This window comes from Maniola jurtina, chromosome 6 (assembly GCF_905333055.1).
Source record: "Maniola jurtina chromosome 6, ilManJurt1.1, whole genome shotgun sequence".
NCBI lineage: Eukaryota > Metazoa > Arthropoda > Insecta > Lepidoptera > Nymphalidae > Maniola > Maniola jurtina.
This window is the reverse complement of record NC_060034.1, coordinates 5,621,751-5,642,086: the sequence shown is the minus strand read 5'-3', so window position 1 is coordinate 5,642,086 and position 20,336 is coordinate 5,621,751. Positions and strand designations below refer to the sequence as shown.

The 20,336-nt window shown below is 38.0% G+C and overlaps 3 protein-coding genes across 11 annotated transcripts in view; 2 read left to right on the top strand and 1 right to left on the bottom strand.

Annotated features, from left to right (window-relative positions):
- Window positions 1–39: 39 nt before the first annotated feature.
- Window positions 40–3,246, top strand: LOC123866248 (ribosomal protein S6 kinase alpha-4-like). The gene is made up of 7 exons (XM_045907701.1): window positions 40–167; window positions 250–1,021; window positions 1,093–1,228; window positions 1,458–1,557; window positions 1,635–2,412; window positions 2,642–2,799; window positions 3,145–3,246. Exons 1-6 carry the CDS (start codon window positions 72–74, stop codon window positions 2,758–2,760), a joined length of 2,001 nt encoding a protein of 666 aa, XP_045763657.1. The 5' UTR covers window positions 40–71; the 3' UTR covers window positions 2,761–2,799; window positions 3,145–3,246.
- Window positions 287–20,336, bottom strand: part of LOC123866237 (liprin-beta-1) — an 82,547-nt gene continuing 62,497 nt past the window's right edge. For 4 of the 8 annotated variants that reach the window (XM_045907684.1, XM_045907683.1, XM_045907679.1 and 1 more), the window contains 10 exons: window positions 19,479–19,628; window positions 16,741–16,897; window positions 15,412–15,574; window positions 15,026–15,248; window positions 14,669–14,879; window positions 14,231–14,440; window positions 13,917–14,028; window positions 13,485–13,581; window positions 12,681–12,797; window positions 10,280–11,220 (listed from right to left, as the gene is read on the bottom strand). In XM_045907684.1, coding sequence (XP_045763640.1) covers window positions 11,143–11,220; window positions 12,681–12,797; window positions 13,485–13,581; window positions 13,917–14,028; window positions 14,231–14,440; window positions 14,669–14,879; window positions 15,026–15,248; window positions 15,412–15,574; window positions 16,741–16,897; window positions 19,479–19,628 — 1,518 coding nt within the window. In that variant the 3' untranslated portion in view covers window positions 10,280–11,142. Of the gene's footprint in view, window positions 299–10,279; window positions 11,221–12,680; window positions 12,798–13,484; window positions 13,582–13,916; window positions 14,029–14,230; window positions 14,441–14,668; window positions 14,880–15,025; window positions 15,249–15,411; window positions 15,575–16,740; window positions 16,898–19,478; window positions 19,629–20,336 lie in introns of those variants that run through there. The other 4 variants (XM_045907680.1, XM_045907685.1, XR_006796160.1 and 1 more) reach the window with 3 other exon arrangements.
- On the top strand, window positions 2,831–6,876 carry LOC123866243 (testis-specific serine/threonine-protein kinase 3-like). 2 transcript variants are annotated; one of them, XM_045907692.1, is made up of 5 exons: window positions 2,831–3,402; window positions 3,747–4,355; window positions 4,607–4,766; window positions 5,103–5,234; window positions 5,626–6,876. In XM_045907692.1, the coding sequence occupies exons 1-5, from the start codon at window positions 3,298–3,300 to the stop codon at window positions 5,697–5,699; spliced, it is 1,080 nt and encodes a 359-aa protein (XP_045763648.1). In that variant the 5' UTR covers window positions 2,831–3,297; the 3' UTR covers window positions 5,700–6,876. The 2 variants fall into 2 exon arrangements, with proteins under 2 accessions (XP_045763648.1, XP_045763649.1); XM_045907693.1 differs by having other exon boundaries at window positions 3,322–3,406.

The window sequence follows — 20,336 nt, the reverse complement described above, 5'->3', positions numbered from 1 at the left end:
CCGCGGAGTAGTATCGGAGAGTGAGACTTACGGCGCAGGATGTTCCATCTTCCATTTTGATCCATGGTATCATGACCGAACTGAAAACTACTGCATCAGAAGAAAACACGTTATCTGCTAAAGGATATAAATTAACCAAATTTGTTGGCGAAGGAGCTTATGCTAAGGTAAAACGCTCAATAAACTAATGTTAGTTTTAATGTAACAGCTAAAGCTTACTTAATACCCATCCATTATTTCGATCTACAGGTGTACCTCACTGAATTCACGGGAAGAGATGACAGTAAAGTTACACTCGCTTGCAAAATTATCGAAACATCAAAAGCTCCAAAAGATTTTGTGATAAAATTTTTACCACGCGAAATAGACGTCCTCATCCGACTCAACCACCCCCACTTGATCCACGTGCACAGTATATTTCAGAGAAAAACGAAGTATTACATTTTTATGCGATACGGCGAAAGCGGCGATCTTTTGGGATACATCCTAAAAAACGGTTGCGTTTCCGAAAACCAATCGAGAGTCTGGCTACGTCAGTTAGCACTGGGCTTGCAATATCTTCACGAACTTGAAATTACACATCGAGATATTAAATGCGAGAACGTTTTGATAACCGCAAACTTTAACGTGAAGTTATCGGACTTTGGATTCTCGAGGTTTTGCGTGGACGACGACGATCAGCCGGTCTTGAGCGAAACATACTGCGGCTCCATGTCTTACGCCGCTCCAGAGATACTTCGAGGCAAGCCGTATCTGCCCAAACCGACGGATCTGTGGTCCGTAGGCGTAGTGCTGTTTGTGATGTTGAATAAGTCTATGCCGTTCGATGACACGCGAATGCGGAAGCTTTACCAGCAGCAAATGGAAAAGAAATACAGATTCAGATCCAAAGTAGCGAGTGTTATCTCTTTAGAGTGTAAATCGCTGGTCAAACATTTACTAGAACCTGACCCGGGCTTGAGACACTCGGCTGCACAAGTTCTCGGCTCGGATTGGATTGCTATGGACAGCCGCCTCACAAGTAAATTAGCTTCTCTGTCACTAAATATGTTGTCACCTCGGTCATAAGCATAATACTATTTCAACTTGTAGCATTAAACGCAGTAGAAGCGGCGGCGCTTCAAAAAGCTAGAGAAGAACGACAGAGATTGTCTGACGTTCATAAAAGTCCACCGAAACGACAGGGCGACATTTTAGAGCGAAATCGCAAGGACAGTAGGGTACTGATATTTAATTTCTTATTTATAAAGTGTTAATCTCGGCTACTTATAGATACGACTATACCAATAATGTGTGTATGCAGGTTAGTGAAATGATAAAATCTTTGGCAAATATAACAGCAAAGCAAAGGAGATCAGATTAAATGGAGACAAAAAGAAAGGTAAAGTATTCTTCGATATCGAAATTCGTTAATACGTTTGTGTAATAATTTATAATGCTTTAATGATACAGCTTACTATTGAAGATGATTTAAAGTTAACTGGCTCTGAACAATTGACACTTGCTACTCGAGGTTATAAAATGATAAAAAAAGTGAACGAAGGATCTTACGCCAAGGTACATCTTACTCCTTTTCAGTCTAGTTATTTAATTAATGCCATCCAATTAATACCTACTACGTGACGTTCCCACAGGTTTATCTCGCAGAATACAGAAATCCCAATAAGAACGATAAGTTATCACTACTGGCCTGCAAAGTCATAGACACGAATACGGCACCGAAAGATTTCGTGAAGAAATTCCTTCCGAGAGAGATAGATATGTTGATAAAGTTGAATCATCCGCATTTGGTGCACACTCATAGTATATTTCAGAGGAGATACAAATATTTTATATTCATGAGGTACATGGAACGTGGTGATTTACTGGAGCATATTTTGCAAAAAGGTGCAGTCCAAGAGGACCAGGCGAGGATTTGGACGCGGCAAGTGGCGCTCGCCGTACAATACATGCACGAATTGGAGATCGCACACAGGGACATCAAGTGTGAGAACGTGCTTTTGACGGCCAATCAAAACGCTAAGCTGACGGACTTTGGTTTCGCCCGCATGTGCGTGGATAAAACAATGAAAGACATTCCCAGCGAAACTTTTTGCGGTTCTTTATCCTATACTGCGCCTGAGATTTTACAAGGAGCCCCGTACTTTCCGAAGCCCACGGACATTTGGTCCCTCGGTATTGTGGTGTACGTTATGTTGAACAGAGCTATGCCGTTTGAGGACAAACACATTAAGCAGTTGTATCATGCGCAGATGAATAAAAACTGGAAGTTTCGTTCCCGGTACATAGACTCTTTATCCGCGAGCTGCAAAAAACTCGTGGCGCAAATGCTGGAGCCTAATTCTCAACGTAGATTGAAGATAGAAAGTATAATTAACAGTGAGTGGATCGCAATGGATTCTAGGTTACTAGGTTAGTCATTTAGAATAAGTAGGGATTTCATCGGAAAAAATATTTGCAACTAGTTTTTGATAAGACCGATTTTAATTTTAATTGAAACAGTACCTATTTAATTCCGATTCTTTCGAACTGCGAAAAGATTTGTTTATTTAGTATAGTGAGTACAAAACAAATGAACAAGCAAACTGTTACTATTTTTTTAATGTAAAGATAGATTGTTTATAAAATCGGACCATTTTAGAATGGACTCCACAAGAAACAACAGCCTTTAATAAGGCTCGGGAAGAGAAAAAGCAGTTGAAAAGTAAATTGGAGATATCGGAACCTACCCAACACTCGTCTACATACGAGATACACTAGTAAGGGCGTCATGTGGCATAGTAGGGTCCTCGTTTCTTGGTAAGAATTAGTAATATTATGACACTAGAAAATGCGAAAAATATTTTAGTTGCTCGCACTCTGCATTTAGATTCCGTGAAACTGAGCGGGTGAGCTCTGCCTCATGTTCGAAAACTTTCCCGCGCATAATTTTGGATTTATTGTATTGTAAATAATAAAGAATCACCTCTGCAGTAGTGCAAGTCGCGTCATTTTTCTCTAGGATCGAGAAAAATTCTCGCTCGATCTGCGTTGACCCCAGATTGCATCCACCTATATATAAAAACTATGATTCTAGATTCTATAAATATTTTTTAAAGTTTTCTGCCATATCTGTCAAACAACATCAATTTTGTCAAATTGTAGCGATGTAAAACAATTTCTGAAAATGTACACAATTTCAAGAAATATGAATATTCGGCAATAAGTCTTCAATACCCAATAAATTATTTCTACCATCATGTTACCGGCGAAAGTGAAAATTAAATAAATTATGCGCGACAAGCGCCTGTGTCACCGATGACCGAAAAATTAGACCTGAGTATCACACACTCGGATTTCGCAGTTTTGGAAGAGAGAGGCTTCACTTTGGATAAAATTATTGGAGAGGGTTCTTATGCTAAAGTAAGTACGTACCTACCTACTGACAACCAAGAGTAGGACACGCTCTGAACACAACATCTAGCTTATTTTTACGGTTTGGTAACTTGCGAACGCAATAGATAGTATAGACACAGGCCTCTTTCATTGACCAAATATGGCGTTGAGTTTACTTTGAGAAGGAGGAGTACTTACACTAAATAGAAATAAAAGATTTCTTATTTAAATAATCTAACAGTGTATAACAAACCAATCGAAGCGCTACAATAGACTTAGTATGCACGTCATCACATGAAATATAAAGACTGATCGTATGCACCAAACAACACAGTAGTTTGTCTGCACTATCTGTAAGTTTTTCTTCGCAGGTATTCAAAGCCACTCACATGGTCGACGAGACTCGACACACAGTAATGGCCTGCAAAGTGATAGACACCGCACAAGCCCCGCGAGACTATTTAACTAAATTCCTGCCGCGAGAATTGGACATTTTGATTCGCATCAACCACCCTCACATCGTGCACGTATCGAACATATTTCAACGCCGCGCTAAATACTTCATTTTCCTTCGTTTCGCTGAAAACGGAGATTTGCTGGACTTTTTGTCCAAAAACGGTGCGATACCCGAAAACCAGAGTAGGCTATGGATGCGACAGATTATATCCGGGATCCATTACATACACACTATGAACGTAGCCCATAGAGATTTGAAATGTGAAAATATTCTCATAACGGCGAATTATAACGTGAAGATAACAGATTTTGGGTTTTCGCGGAACGTCCGTCAGAGAGATCGAGATGTGTTGAGCGAGACGTACTGCGGTTCGCTGTCGTACGCCGCGCCCGAGGTGCTGAAAGGCGTGCCGTACCTGCCCAAGCTGGCCGACATGTGGTCCGTCGGCATCATTATGTACACGATGCTCAACAAAGCGCTGCCTTTCAACGAGACGTCTGTGAAGAAACTATACGAGAAACAAGTGAGTGGTGACTAGTGCTACCATTTTGTTAGATATGTAGGTTCCATTATTGTCTTTAAGTAATTATATTAGATGTCAAGTAATATTTCTACCTACTAGGTCAAGTGTTCCGTGTGTTTAAAATATAGATTAGATAAATATTTAGAAAACAGCGAAAAATGTGTTTAATCAACGTTCAGAAACTCGTATCAGAATAAGAGTTGCGAGGTAGAACACTATTTTGAGCAGACATCTTTTTGTACGCTACACAGGTGATGCGCAAGTGGCGGTTCCGCACCAGCGTAGTGAACCAGCTGTCGACGGAGTGCAAGCAGCAGGTGACGCAGCTCATGGACCCCGAGGCCAAGGCGCGCCCCACCGCCGCGCTCGTCTTCAACGGGCCCTGGATAGCCATGGACCAGAGGCTCACCAGTGAGTCACTTTGCCATTGCATTCGAATTCTGGGACCAGAGGTACCACCAAATATACTTCATCCACGAAAAGAAGTTAGTATATGGCTCTCTGTTACGTAATCCCATACAAGAGAAAAAGACAAAAACTCAGTGGGCGTTAACAATATTTTTGAGTGACCAAGCCAATCACAAACTGCTATGTTTTCGAATTGAATTTCGATTCGTAGCAGAGAGAGCCCTATACTAACTTCTCTCCGTGGACAGAGTTTAGCCAAAATTTCGTAGCTCAGTGGCTACATACGCAATTTGTTCCGCAACTGAATATTTATAATTTCAATACTACATTTTCCTACAGAATTAACATTTCTGGAAGAATCATTGCTGAAACAAGCTCAGGAAGAGTCACAACGAAAAGAAAGGGAACGTATTGAAGAAGAAAGTGAAGTGGAAAGACTCGCAGAACTACGACGCAAAGGAAGAGGGAAAGGTTTGTAATTCATTCGATTTTAGGGTTCACTATCCGAAGGGTCTCGACGTGACCTCCGATTTAACTTCCGATTATTTATTTATTTATCGGAATCGAAATCGGAGTCGAAGGTGCAAAATCAAACGGGAATTACACCGATGACATCTCAAGTATAGGTTAGGTTAGGTTAGGTTAGGTTAGGTAGGTATGTTATATCTTGTAGGATGATACGGAGCCCTTCGTGTGTGAGTCCAACTCGCACTTTACCGGTTTTTCTCCGTAACTTATTGCTAGAGGTGCTTGCCCGAAATCGAACCCCGGACTCCCCCAGCCTCCTCGGCTGACGTCTTAACCACTAGGCTATCGTCGCTTTTTTGCGTTTGTTGAACACACTTTGTTTTATTATTTTCAGAGGGCCTCAAGATATTGAAAAACGCAGACTCAAACTTTGCTAAATCACAACAGTTGTTCGAAGATAAGGAATAAAAGAAAAACAAATATTAATTCATTCATCCAGTGTTTATTAACTTTTACACTTCATATTTATTTAAGTTATTGTAAAAATTATTTAATACATTATTGTATAAACGAGCCAACTTTTATTGATATCTGACGATGATAACTCACCCGTCGGTTAATACTTGCTATTCTTAACGTTACAAAACTATGGAAGACAAGGGTCCATTTATAAAAGTCAAATTGTATTTGGAGCGCATTCAAAATCAAACCTCGAGACACGTTCTAAAGCTTCCTTAGTTCGGGTTTAATAACTAGATACAAAAAATTCTACACTTTGCAAGAGATTCAATGTTAATGCAGCTCGAAATACTGTTCAACCGTAAACGTTACAACATTCATATAAGATTTGGCACAGTTCGGTAGGAACCAGGATTGTGTTATTAAAAGTTAATCGAAATAATTGTTTATGATAAATAATAAAATTGCGAATTTGTTACCAATTTCTCTGTAAAAACATGAACCTTCTAATATTTGCAAACATATTACACGATTTTTAGTTAATTGCCGTTAGAAAGTAAAAAAAACTATATACATATACATTTTATAGTCGAACTTTCTTGCGCAGAGAACCCTCGAAACTTGATAAATAAATGCTATATATTTTTTTAAATACTAAATATTGTGCGATAAGGATTGAGTATGAAATAACCAGATTTATTTATGATAATATGTACATAATATGACATATTTCAAGTGATTCATTTAATTTAAACATATTATATTTATACTAACAATGAAAACTCTTAGAAAACGCAACATTATAGATGTACACTGAACTACAGTAACAAACCTTAATGTTATTACATAATAATATATGTATGTATTTACTTTAAAATAGCAGCAATTAGAAATGAGACCAGCTTAATATTGTCATTTCTCAGTCATTTTTAAATCACTAAATAATCATAGTGATGATTATTAAACAAGAAACTATAAAGAATTTAAAAAGTCTAATTAATAATCATTTGATTGATCGTATTTTTTAATGAATGTTCGATAAACCTTCGATATAATAACAATCCATACTAATATTATAAATGCGAGAGTGTCTGTCTGTTACCTCCTTATTGCCCATCCGCTTGACCGATTTTGACAAAATTTGACACGCAGATAGCATTTCGGAAACTGATATACCTAAATTTTTCCCGGAAATTCAAAAATGGTTTCTAAATACACGCGGACGAGGTTTCAGGCATCTTTTAGTATCAGATAAATATTTAAAATTGTTTTGCGTAATGGTTTGCAACACAACCCTAGATGGGGTATATACGTCGCCATACATATAGGATGTGTTATACGTCGCCATACATTCTCATTACGTTATAGATGTGTTTAATCCCTCTAATAACATTGGAATGTCTTATTCAAAAACTGCGAAATTATAACTGGTGTTTTATGTAATATGCTGAAAAAATCCTAAGTCATAAAGTTCATTTTCAATAAATTAGTTTATAATTTAAATATTTTTTAAATACATTTCTTTCTTAACCTACCTAATAATATTCAATGCTCACATGATTTTTGGCAGTTAAGACTCTGACCATTCTTTTACGAACGAGGGAATCTAGTATCTCACTAGATTTGTCATATTTAGTCCAATACCTTGTATTTACTAAAGTAAATACTAGTTATTGGAATTTGAAAATAGGTTCAGAAACAGAAATCGGGAAGATATAATCAGCAGGAAGTTTTAGTGATGCAAAGATAAAATAATCGCTAAAATCTCCACAGCGAAATATTAGCCAGCTAAGGGTTCCTGTCCACTTAAACGGAGCGGAGAAGTATTCGGCAGATCAATCAATCAGATTATTTATCATTGATCGATGACGTAAGGGGCATTACCCACGACGACTTTTAGAGCGATATAGCCGCGCATATAAATCTTAAACGCGAGGCTGTATCGAAATATCTTGTAAGTCGCATTTGTACACGGACCACTTAGACTACAGGCCCATGTTTAAAAATGGGTGGGTCATATGAACCACCAGGTGACGTATACAGGACGATATAAGAGCATAAAATAATAAGTTTCAGCACTATGCCGTCACTTGTAAGCTGTCCAACAGAGTGCTGGTGAGAATTGAAAAGTGCAGGTAGAGTGAGTACATTTTGGTCATATATTTTTGTACGGCATTTTTACCATCGATAGATCCATGAAAAATAATAAGAAAGCGCGCAGTGCCGTAAAAAAATGGTGCGCCACAAAGTCAGTAAATGTTTTGATTTTCTGACAATTTCCGGGGTAAATTTGGTCATTTAATTCTGTACGGCACTAGTTTCATACTGTTTCAATACAGCCTCTAATCCATTATTCCGCAACGCCGTACAAAAATCATGCGACAAGGGGAAAAAATTGAGGGTAGCAACCCCCTCTCTTTCCGTGGTCCGGGGGGTGATTTGAGAAAGTACGGCTTTGGTTCCAAAACATTATCTAGCACTCAAAAGTACTATTAAAAATAATGCCGTAAAAAAATTAGTGTTCATTTGAATGTGTATCAATAATTATCTTAATTTCATGGTATACTTAATTTTTAAAGCTGTAAAATCATTTGACTCTGTACGGCAACTTTTTTTTTAACATGATAGTGTAAAATACTATTGTTATATAGTATTGCCGTTCAAAAGAAACTGTTCTAAAAAAAATTATAGATAAATACAAAAACTGAAATTTTTCAAATTATTGCAAAAGTTTAAATATTCATAGATTAATAAAATATAGCAATTTTCTACGCTTTTCCCTTGTTTTAAATAGTATTAAGATAAATAAATTAGGAAAAAATTATGCCGTACATTTTAATGCAGACCATATCTTTTAGGCTGATGAAAATGACGCTACCATTTTAAGGGTAGTACTTTATGGCCATCTGATACTGTACGGCATTAACATATTTTTGAAGAGAACAATTGATAATATGATAAAATCACTATGCCGTCTAACTGAAGTGAACGGGTGTGTATATAATATCCACATCCCCTACAAACCTTTGGACCAACGAAAATGTACGGCATGTAAAAAAATATTATCTATGCATAAAACACTTTCAAAATAAATTAATTTTATGTTGTTTCAAATCACCCCCCGGACCACGGAAAGAGAGGGGGTTGCTACCCTCAATTTTTTCCCCTTGTCGCATGATTTTTGTACGGCGTTGCGGAATAATGGATTAGAGGCTGTATCGAAACAGTATGAAACTAGTGCCGTACAGAATTAAATGACCAAATTTACCCCGGAAATTGTCAGAAAATCAAAACATTTACTGACTTTGTGGCGCACCATTTTTTTACGGCACTGCGCGCTTTCTTATTATTTTTCATGGATCTATCGATGGTAAAAATGCCGTACAAAAATATATGACCAAAATGTACTCACTCTACCTGCACTTTTCAATTCTCACCAGCACTCTGTTGGACAGCTTACAAGTGACGGCATAGTGCTGAAACTTATTATTTTATGCTCTTATATCGTCCTGTATACGTCACCTGGTGGTTCATATGACCCACCCATTTTTAAACATGGGCCTGTAGTCTAACTTCTATTGTATCGCAACCGTTTTGCGAATCCATCGCTACTAAAGTCGCCGTGGGTGATGGGCACTTAGGTAGTCATCTATAGTGCGCTCTTTGAATTTGCTCAGACATAAGAGTCTATTAAAACGAGACAGCGTTATACCGCTGGCATAAATCTTTCTCGTTTTAACTGAAACTTAAGCCTGAGCAAAGTCAAAATACGCTCTATAGATCTCAGCATAAGACTATTTACTCGTCCGCAAGGTTTGTTCCAAATAGACACCCTTGAATTTTTAACATCAAACTTAAATACAAGTAAGAATTTTTAACATAGGAGCACCAACATTGTGACGCCAATCAAACTTGCTAAAACAAGAGAAAATGAAAGCACTTTGCTTTACAGCATTAAAATCATTATAAACGTTAGTCACAAATGGTTTTTACTATACAATCGAAGTATGTGACTATCTACAATTACATAGAAAATTGAAAATAAAGATCAAAATTAGCACTTTTTTAGTTCTTTACAAAATACATGACCTAATAATTATAGTCCAAGGTACATAGTCGCACATTTTCACGGCCATTTTGCTAAATCTGCTATGTCTTGGCTCAGTATTTTTAGGCAACGTCCAAACCAATTAGGTTCAGCATACATATTTTTAGATACTATACTTGGGCAGATTTCTTTTAAAACTTAGGACGCACAAAATAAGTACTGGCCATGACCTGAACATAAAGTTATTTTGGTATATAAAGTCCGCGCATGTTAAGGGGCAAGCCACGAATCTGCCCGCGAAATTCAAATTTTATTTGGTTTTTCGCAATTTGTAAACTAATACGACAAAGTAGGCTTATGGCATTCTAGTTGCGACAGTGGCAGTATAATTTCCACGTGTTTATATAAAAATCTTTACTTGATGAGGTCCAGTTAAGAAATTAGCTCTATTATCTACTAATTTGTGAGTTACAGTCGATACTAGAGCTAATTTCTTAAACTGGACCCTTTCAAGTGAAGATTTTTATATAAATAGGTGGGGATGATACTGTTATTGTCGCAAATAGAATGCCATAAGCCTACTTTGTCGTATTAGCTTACAAATTGCGAAAAACGAAATAAAATTTGAATTTCGCGGGCAGACCCGTCGCATCCACTTTAGCAATATTGGTCCATTCGTTGATGGCGGATAACATAATATATTGATTCGCCTTGTTTGGTTAGAATGAACTTTTGTACACAATGACTTTTTCACACGCAGTTAAAGCGTATCGAAAACTAAAAAGAAACTGCGAGCACAATTGACGCAATAAAAATTCAGAAGTACCTAAGCTTTGGCAAGTCACTTGCACTATGTAAACACTCGCAGCAAGTCAACTTTGCAAGTTTTATTACTAGAATGAGGAGTTGGCGAATAGAACCGGACTATATTATAGTCTTCCGTTAATTCTAAATTATATATTAATTATAGTATCTTAATCCAGTTATGTCGATCCATGTTATTATTTTCTATGAAAAACGGACTTGAAATGGGATAAAAATAGCCTCAAAAAGGGCGTTTTCATACAAAACCAGATTAGTTCAATCCTAAATATCAAAACAATCTGTCGTGGCTTATTGTTTTCGCTGTCCTGTAAAAATTTCGTGGACTAGTACAGTTCTGTTCGCCAACAACAAATGCAGTTGACATCTCTATTGATCCACGTTCGTAATAGTGAGTTAACTGCGTGCGAAATATCATTCCGTTCAAAGCCCTACACGACTCAAATCTGCTAGGACCGTAGCTGCTATTCGCGCACAGGGCTAGGCTAGGAACGCCTCTAGGCTCACAGAGCTAGATGACAGTCTAGACTAGTATAAGGCCCTGTTGCTCTGTACTAGTATGTATGTAACGGGCGGGGTGCACTAGTGCGTTCGCGCGTCGTCACGCGGGGGACAGACAGCCGACGCGACGCCCGCTGTTGCTGATTTTACTTTCATCATCTGTTGATTGCAAACCTTATCTTTAATATTCTCGTATTCAATTGGGTAATTTGTGCAAACGGCGCTATGTGTATATTACTTTTGTATAATTCCTGCCTTTTTGTACTGAGTTGTTACAACTTGCTACAATCGCAATTGTTAAATTTGACTTACACTTGTTTACAGCAAGAATGCTGTAAATAAGAGTATGACATGAGTGAGCTTTTATTATTGAACAACCGCTTGTGGCCGTATAGACACTTCACTAATATGTATTTTGAGTGACTAATTCTGTTGTACATAATTTTTAAACAGTTGCTTTGCAAAAAAATTCATTACTTCTCCGCACCTAGCCTTCTGACATTGATAGCAATACATACTATACCTATCATTTAGTTTAGAGATTGTGTACAATGAATTAGCCTCAATTTCAACAGCGTGAAATAGGTATTTGACAGATTAATCTGTATTTTGACAAAATTTCAAAGTATCATCGTTATTGAATAAACATAACCATAAGAACGTACACATAGCACCGTATGCAGAAATCTTTAAAATAAATACGATATTAAAAACAAATTATAAATAGAAAATCCGATTTGCCACCACAGAATATAGCATTAAAATAAATCCACACCTTCCCCGGTTAAGTTGGTTAAAAAACAATATAATAATGTTTCCAAGGTGCAAAAGCATCTATTTAATACGTTTTATGCATTCGGTTTTAAAAAATATATAAAATTCACACGTGCAAAAGATCGAATGAATTTTCGAACATTGAATTTTGACTATGAGCTCAATCAGCATTTAACAGCTAAAATAAATGGTTTCTAAAATTCTTTCTTTCCTTTGCGCTTGATTAACCAGTCTCTCCCACACAGGTGATTTTTCTATGGCTAATTGCTAATCAAAGAGGGTTGTATTTGATTGTTATTTTTAGCACATTTTTAAAATGCTTAAAATGACTATGTTACTAATCTTTTTACCGATTTTTATTAGTACTTGTATTGAGGTTCTCTGTTAAATTCATGGTCCTTATACCTACACTATTTTTTACACAATGTTCATTGCGAAAATTTATGCCCGGCTATATACCGGTCCAAAAATTAAGACCTTACAGAGTTAGGTTAACAATATCACCCTATTCACAATCATTACTATGAGGTCTCACAGTTCACTCGAACACATAGTGTGGATTCCACCAATCAGAGTATTGAAAATTGGCGTGACACAATAATCTGATTAGTGGAATACGCTGTGCGTTCGAGCCCAAAGTGAGACCTCATAGTCATGTTTGCGGATGCGTGTGAATCAGTGATGCAAAATTTATAAGAATTTTGTGTATATTGGAATGCAAAATAAATAACTATGAAAACATGAATGCCGAACTGAACTGGGTACCTCTGTCGGCTACTAATTTAGCGGCAACTCCGCACCTGTGTGGGAGTCGTACGTGCATTAGTAGTGTTAGTGCGACTTACGGGCGAGGCGGTTAGGTCACCTGAGCAGTCGTCGTGCAGCGGACACACCAGCTCGCCCAGTTCCAGGTCGTCTTTGCTCTTCTTGCGCTTCAGCGAGAACTGACTCTTCTTTGGCACCTACAAATAATTTTGTCGTTAATTGATGAAACATGACAATTATTCTAGGTAATTTGTTTTTAGTGTTGTAGTTCGAAAAATCGATAGACATTTCACGTTGGGGTCCCAAGGTGCTAGAATGGCGCACCGGTAAACGCTTGGTTGGCAGATGCCCCATACAGACGACATCAAGCGAGTCGCAGGGAATCGCTGGATTCAGGCTGCGCAAAACCGTGACGTGTGGAAGTCCCTATAAGAGACTTATGCCCAGCAGTGGACGTCTATCGATTGGCGATGATGATGATGATGATGATGCGGGTTACAAGCAAAAAAGTGCCGTCTTTCCTACATTTAGCAGCACATACCCGATTCCAATACGTTGCGACCACAATCACGGCATGTTCAAATATTGATATGTGAAATCAGCTGAAGAGGTGAATTAATCAAATACGTAATGTCGCAAATATTTTGGGAGCCGTTCCGCTGGTCCTGATGGAAAGTAAGAAAATTGTAATCCAATGACAAAAATAGGTTCATTCACAGGTTCATTTAGTGAATGAACCTATTTTTGTCATTGGATTACAATTTTCTTAGGTGCCGATTTAAGACTATTTTGACGTTTGAAATGATAATCTAGTAAATACCTATCAAATTTGTATAAAATAAATAGGGGAAAAGACGCCTTTTAAGCATAATATCGTAAGTTACCTTATATTTGGTAGTAGCTGTAAGAGGCTGATAGCCCAACGTTTGTTCGGCGTTACGCTTCTGTTGTATCACATCTCGCCCGAGCAAATCATTAAATCTGGAAAATAAATGAAAAAGATCTATTAAACTGCTAACAAGCACAGCTTGAAACCTCCCGCTAGTTTTAGGGATAAATGTAATGTTGTTGAGTTAATCAGAGTATTTTACGTCCATAAATAAAGTGCGCGCAAAACAAGTAGTTCAATCTTAACACAAGGCGTATGATTGAACATTGTACAAAAACGTATCTCAGCCAGGCTTGTGTATTTAATCTTTAGGCAGGCCTGGGCAGATCGCTATGTCGCAACTTCAGATTGGACTACTTCGCGAAATGTGTGTAGTGTGTAATACAATGAAGTTGTAAGTGAAGTTAGCATTTGAATAGGGCAATACCGCTGTGTGAGATGCCGCCGCAGTAAGGTTTTGTTCGCGGGGATGTTGAGCAGCGCGGCGAGCAGCTCCGCTGTGAACCGCGGCTCCAATAGCATTAAACCTCCGTGAACGCCTGAAAGAGGTCGAATAAAAGAATTGATTGCAACCGTAACATCACATCTGCTGGTCAATTGCGAAAGTTGTAATCGCCTTGGTACAATCTCAATTGGCTCAATTGGATTGGCTGAACTTATAGTATTCTTGCAGCAACAGTGCATTTTGGCCAATAGCGAAAGGATGTCAGTCAATCAGAAAAGTCATCAGTCATCACTCACCGGCTCCTCTAAGGTTGGGCGCGTACTCGGCGAGGTCGATTTCTTTAAGCCACTGCATAACGCGATGCGACGACCAGCGCGCGAGTTCCGCGGCGGGCGTGCAGGCGGTCTCCTGCTCGCCTTCAATTGAAACTTCTACTACTTCGGATTCTGGAGCGCGACGGATCATCGTTTCAGGGTTGAACTTGTTGTCCCGTAGCACTTGTATGCCTGAAATATATTTTATAACTCAGATATGCTAATGATGCTATGATAAGTCTACACGGAAAAGAAGTGAAACTTTGAGCTAAAAGATGTATGGTTGCCATTTTGTATTTAATTCGTAATCAGCACCCTGAAAACGTCGAAAATGAGACCCATATCCATTTTTGTTTTAATAGGTTTGCCGACCGTTAATAGCGGCGCACCTCCAACTTCCTAAAAGCTTGTAAAATTCACCTCGTCTTATAGAGAGCGCATGTAACGCATGTGCGACCCGCAAATGCGTGTGAAGGTCGGTATGCGTCAGACGATGTAGGCCGCGGCCGTCGAGCGCTGCGTCAGCGGCGGCCGCGCGCGCGCCGCACACCCCAACGTCCTCTAACCATCGTAACGTCCACGCCGTGTCTAAACGTCCAGCTGCTGTCAATAATGGGTCGCCATGACCTCCCTAGTGGACAAAAATATAAACTGTAATGATCTAAAGCTGTTATCGACTGACTGACGCCGCAATAACTAAATCGTTAAAAGTAGAGGCAGAAATCACAGATTTTTTTTGCATAAATCCAAAACCTGAGACAATTTGGCATTACTAACCAACAAGTCTGAAAGAGCTAAAACTATCTTCTTCTTGTGTAGAGGATGTTTTATAGCCAGCTCCTTCTCTATCGTAGTGTGTGACGCTGAAGCCAGCAGGCCTCTTGCGTCAGGAGAAGCGTTGAGCCACGTGCGCGCGAGACCTACGTATGACTCCAGGCCGAGGCTTTCCAGCCAGCCGCATGTCGTCTCACAGTCCCACTGTCGAACGTCTGTCGTTTGCCTGGAGATATAAAACATTATTTTATTGAAAACGTAAATGGTTTAATATGTCGGTACTGTTTGAGAATCTCAAGATAATATTACTGGGATTAATTTAAGATACTGAGATGATCTTAGCAACATTTACGACGAAACGACAGGTAGTATTTAACGCTAAAACTCACCAAGGCATGGTTTGCGGCCGCTGTCGAGGTGCAGAGGCTCTTAAGGAAGACCGTGATAGTTCGTCCCCTTCTAACCGCACGCCACCGCCACTACCCAGGCGAGAACGCACTTCTCGGAGCGAAGGAGACGGGCTACCTCGCGGTATCGCTTCGTCTTTCTCAGCTAACAAGGAAAAACTGTTGCTCAAATGTTATGTATGGTTTTTAAACAATTCCAAAAAAGGAGTGCTCAACCAGTCTCTATTTATTTTGTATGATTTTTTTTAAGAGTCTGAGCAATTTTTTTAAAAACAGGACTTATTGCTTTCAAATTTGCTCGCAAAAAGCTGAGATTGAATTTGTTAAAAGTAACATTTATGAAAGGTATTAATTCTATAATAATTATAGTTAGATATATTAATATAGTATATGTAATAATATTATAATTAAAACGTCAATCTGTATTGATCTACAAAAGTTGGATAGTTAAAAAAGTTCTTAAAAACTATCATGATCAATTTAACCCAACAATAGGATGTAGTACGTACAAATACTAAAACGAATCAATACAAAAAGCATATTAAGCAGGATCCAGTGCGGCTTACGAGCCTTAAACAACGACAGTTTGCAACTATACACAATATTATAAGCAGCTAGCGTAATCAAGGCGAAACAGTTAATTTTCATTTAAATTAATGCTAAGCAGGGGAAATAGCGAGGGGTAATGTAAAAGCGGTCTTATTACGAACGAGATAGAGCCTTCGGTTTCTAATAAAGTTCACGAGGACTTTGTTTTGTGTAGCTCATGTTGCCAGACTTTCGGCTGTACCGTGGATGTCCTGATTTTTCAATAAAAAATTAATAACGTTGAAAGCATAAAAAATTAATTATTCGCGTAAAAACTAAATAACGCTTGCGATCGTCATGTTTTGTTTTAATGGAAGCTTTTCAAAAATAAAAATATGCATTATTCAAATTCCAGCAGCTTTTCTTAGTTTCAATTATTATGAAGTCAAAATCAGATAAGTTACACTTTCTTAGTACTCCTTTCACAAAAAAGTAAAAGTGTGTATCATTCTGTAGATTGCGTTTTTATAACGTTTATGTAAATGGATATATTCTTAAATGGACGTATTAGGTACAACAACACGAAACATAGGGTAATAAAGTTATATCAATGTTATTTCGGTACCAATCAAGTCAAATCCTATTAAGTCAATTTATTTTCCTACCCTGAAAATTAGCAACAGAAAATTTGGCAACACTATCAAAGGCACATGCTTCTGGGGGTATCTAGTTAGAGCAAAAGCGACCGTATCCGCTGGGGATAGGGTCCACGTCCCCAGAGACCTAAGTTCGGCACAGAGTGTCCGCGGCCGCGCGCCACCACCATGTTGTGTTTACCGAACGCCACTCGCGCCTCCGAGCTCAGCACCGACGACCGCGGCAGCGACGAGTACATGTGAGTGTTGCGCTCGATCTGACGCCCGTAGTTCGCGGGCGGCGTCTGCAACAAAACGTCTCACTGAGCTTGCACACTTCTCTATACAAACGTATAACGCTGATTATTCTATTTTTTATAGCGACAGCAAACAAAATTGTAAAATTGTATATATATTTTTTTAATTGACCCTAAGTAGTTCGCAAATTTTGTGGCAACATCATGCGTAGATAAACTTACAAAATTGCAAACTAACAACGTTACTTACTTTACTTAAATATTTATTTCAGATGTCTTTAGTTGGTATAGTAACTTATTATAAACATTGATTTATCAGTGCCAAAAAATATCGCGTATCTCACTCTACTAGAGTATGTCCAGTCCGTAAAGGCGGATTGATATAGCACGCTTTCGCGCAAAACTTTTAATTTCCGTGGAGGGTACTCTTAAAGCCGATACACATTCTGTGAGGTGTTAAGTGAATAGTCGAAAATTGGTGCTAATTCAGGAGTTCAATATTAAGAAACGAAAGCTTTCAAAACAAGCCAGACAAATGAAAAAATGTATGAAACTGACGGTTATACGCACTTATACTTCACAAGCTAGGTATTAGAATTCACAAGACAGTCTGTATCATCACGCACTCGTCAAGCCTCAAAGCTCAGCTAATGAATCCCGCTTGTATTTGACGCACATCGTGACGTCTTATTACGAAACTTCTCTCCTTTCACACAATAGGCCTGACGATTGTTATTGATGTAGGTACCTTATTTACGTTTATATTAAAATGCGTGAGACAGCTACATATATATAACACACTCACACCTACACAGACACGGAATTCGGAATAAATACCTCATTTAGAGTTTTGTGGTTTCAACATTTCCCCATGTTTGGCCAAACCAAAGTTTTAGAATTAAAACTTTCGCAAGTAGTACTTATCAATTGGCACCCAACACAATTCATTTATTTACCAAAAATAAAATTTATTATATTTAGTACATAAAATTAATTATCATTTATTACTCTTATAATAGTCTCGATTAGACAAATATTCGGTTTTTCGGTGTAAGCCCGACAAGAGCACAGCAAACTTATAAGAGTTATAAGTTTTACCTAATTTTAGACATAAATTTCTTAACTTGCTGAACCAATGATGAACCAACATTTTATAAAATGTTAGTAGAACTAAGTGAACATATTTTACCGGAAAATATCTGATGAATTGATAATTTTTTGTGATAAGCCCAGACGAAGTTCTCCATCAACATCTCTCATGGTCTTTACCCTTCTCGCACAGTCTTACTTGACTGGCAAAATGTTTCTAACGTAGTAATTGAGTTTTCTTTGAAAATGTAATCTTACTAATCCTAGTTTCCTTTAAACTAAGGAGATCCAAGAGATCCTATTTAAATAATTGAATCCGCTTTTGCTTATAACGTTCATTACAACGGTTTTCACTTAGCCCCGTTATCTAAGTAGCAAGTAGCATGTTAGAAGCTTTATCTCCGATAATGGAAGACGTACTTAGTTGTTAAGGTTCAGGAACTGGTGGCAAATATTAAGGAGCTATTTCATAAACTCCAGTACAAGTCAAAAAGGCATGAAATTGCAGTCTCCTGGTAGTAGAGCAATTGTTTGGACTATTTTGGATAAATATAAGCTTTAGTTACTTTAATTTAGTTAATTTCAAATCATTTCAGGCAGTAAAATTTTGTAATTTAGTATCCGCAGATTTCCTGAAAATGGAATGGACACCTAGACATGCTAGCAAATTCGTGCGGACTTTAAATTTTTTTGACTATTTCAAAATATAACTAAATGAAAATTGGACGAAATGTTTCAGTTTTAATAATTAAAATAAAAAACAAGTCTTCTAAAAAGTAGCTCCTAAACGAATGAACCGATTTTAATTTAGTTTTTTTTTTTTTGTTTGAAAGGTGGCTTGATCGAGAGTGTTTTGTTCTTACCTGTAATCGCAGAAAATCGGTTCAGCCGTTTGAAAGTTATCAGCTCTTTTCTTATACAGGTGTCGGGGGTTTTAAATTTTGAGTTATATCAAGTACCTAGTCAAAACTTTTCACCGTCTTTGCGACTATTACGCCTGCAGTGCTATATGGATCATCAGCCAGTCGTTAGGGCACGTATCGCGACTAATGAGTCCCGCTTGTCTTTAACTCCCTGGCGACATCCCATTCCCAAGCTTCAACCTGTATCGCAAAACTTCAGTCTGCATATTTGTATGTTCATTATGATTTATGACTAGAACTATAACTTACTATAACTAACTATCAAAACATTAGTTCACAAAGTAGTGTCAATGGTCGGTAATAGAGTTTGATTTTAAACCCTTTGGCCCTGCTCTATATTTGCCAAATTATGGTAAAACTAGGTGATACCCGTAACTTTATCCCCGGGGATTCACGTTTTTTTTTAAACGGAATGACCGTCTCCAGGAAGAAAGCTCTGTGCCATTTTTTTTATTTATAGACTAGCGCTTGGCTGCAATCGGGCATGCTGGGAAGTGATGATGCAGCCCAAGACATTTTTAATGGAAGTCCCTACCTATTTAAAGATTACTGAAAATTTCACCAAAAATTTCACTGGAGAGAAGCCGGGGCTGACCAGCTAGTGGTTATATACGAACCCTGGGCGGCGCAGGTCTCGCTAGGGGCGCGGGCTCGGGCGGCGGCGAGCGCTCCACGAGGCCGCGCTCCGCAGCTCGCAGCCGCACTTCGCTCAGCTTCGACAACAGTTCCAGCTTTTGCGTCTCCAGTGATGAACGTTGTAACATTTCCTGGAAACAAAATATTTAAACGATATAAAAATTCGTACCGAATTGATGACTATTTTGTAAGTTGGTTAGAAAAAGGGATGCGAATTTTAAAAATTAAATAATATTCCTAATGTTTCTTGGGGTATTTATCGGTTCCCTAATCGGTTAGGGATCTTTAATCGCGAATTAATTCCAAGTCTAGTTTACACCGAACAAAATCGAGCGAGAGCACAGCTATGTAGCTCTTTTTTCTTTACTAGCACTTTCCAGCGTCATCGTCTGCGTGATACATCATACAATTTATAGCGACACTCAGCGATTATGTAGCTTATCTATCAGTGAAAGAATTATTGTCAGAATCAGATTATTACTATCTACACCAAAACTTACAAACCTCTTTATAGTATTAATTTATATGAATAGGTACTCAAGAAAGTTTTATTTCAACTTAATATTTTCCTCAATCCGACAACTAGGTCCCCAAGTTTTATGTAATAAACTAAAGTAGGTAAATAACTATGTTTTCTTTCAGAGTTAAATAATGAGTACGGTAATGGAAGACTGACTTAACAAAGCGCATCTGGAACAGGCGTCGGTCCCGGCAAGAAACTTTATCAATCAAACATTTTATACAGAACCTAAGTTATAACAAAAGTTATACTTGTAGACATACCTAGTGCACTCTGCTGGCTAAAGGTATCTCTATATGGGTTACCTAAAAAGGAAATA

What these genes read in the sequence shown, in the direction of transcription:
- LOC123866248 (XM_045907701.1), top strand. Translation starts at nt 72, where the DNA reads ATGACCGAACTGAAAACTACTGCATCAGAAGAAAACACGTTATCTGCT. An exon ending in GCGAAGGAGCTTATGCTAAG is followed by an intron (nt 168 to 249) that starts GTAAAACGCTCA and finishes TTCGATCTACAG; the next exon opens with GTGTACCTCACTGAATTCAC. An exon ending in TATGGACAGCCGCCTCACAA is followed by an intron (nt 1,022 to 1,092) that starts GTAAATTAGCTT and finishes TTCAACTTGTAG; the next exon opens with CATTAAACGCAGTAGAAGCG.
- LOC123866243 (XM_045907692.1), top strand. Translation starts at nt 3,298, where the DNA reads ATGACCGAAAAATTAGACCTGAGTATCACACACTCGGATTTCGCAGTT. An exon ending in GAGAGGGTTCTTATGCTAAA is followed by an intron (nt 3,403 to 3,746) that starts GTAAGTACGTAC and finishes TTTTCTTCGCAG; the next exon opens with GTATTCAAAGCCACTCACAT. An exon ending in CATGGACCAGAGGCTCACCA is followed by an intron (nt 4,767 to 5,102) that starts GTGAGTCACTTT and finishes ATTTTCCTACAG; the next exon opens with AATTAACATTTCTGGAAGAA.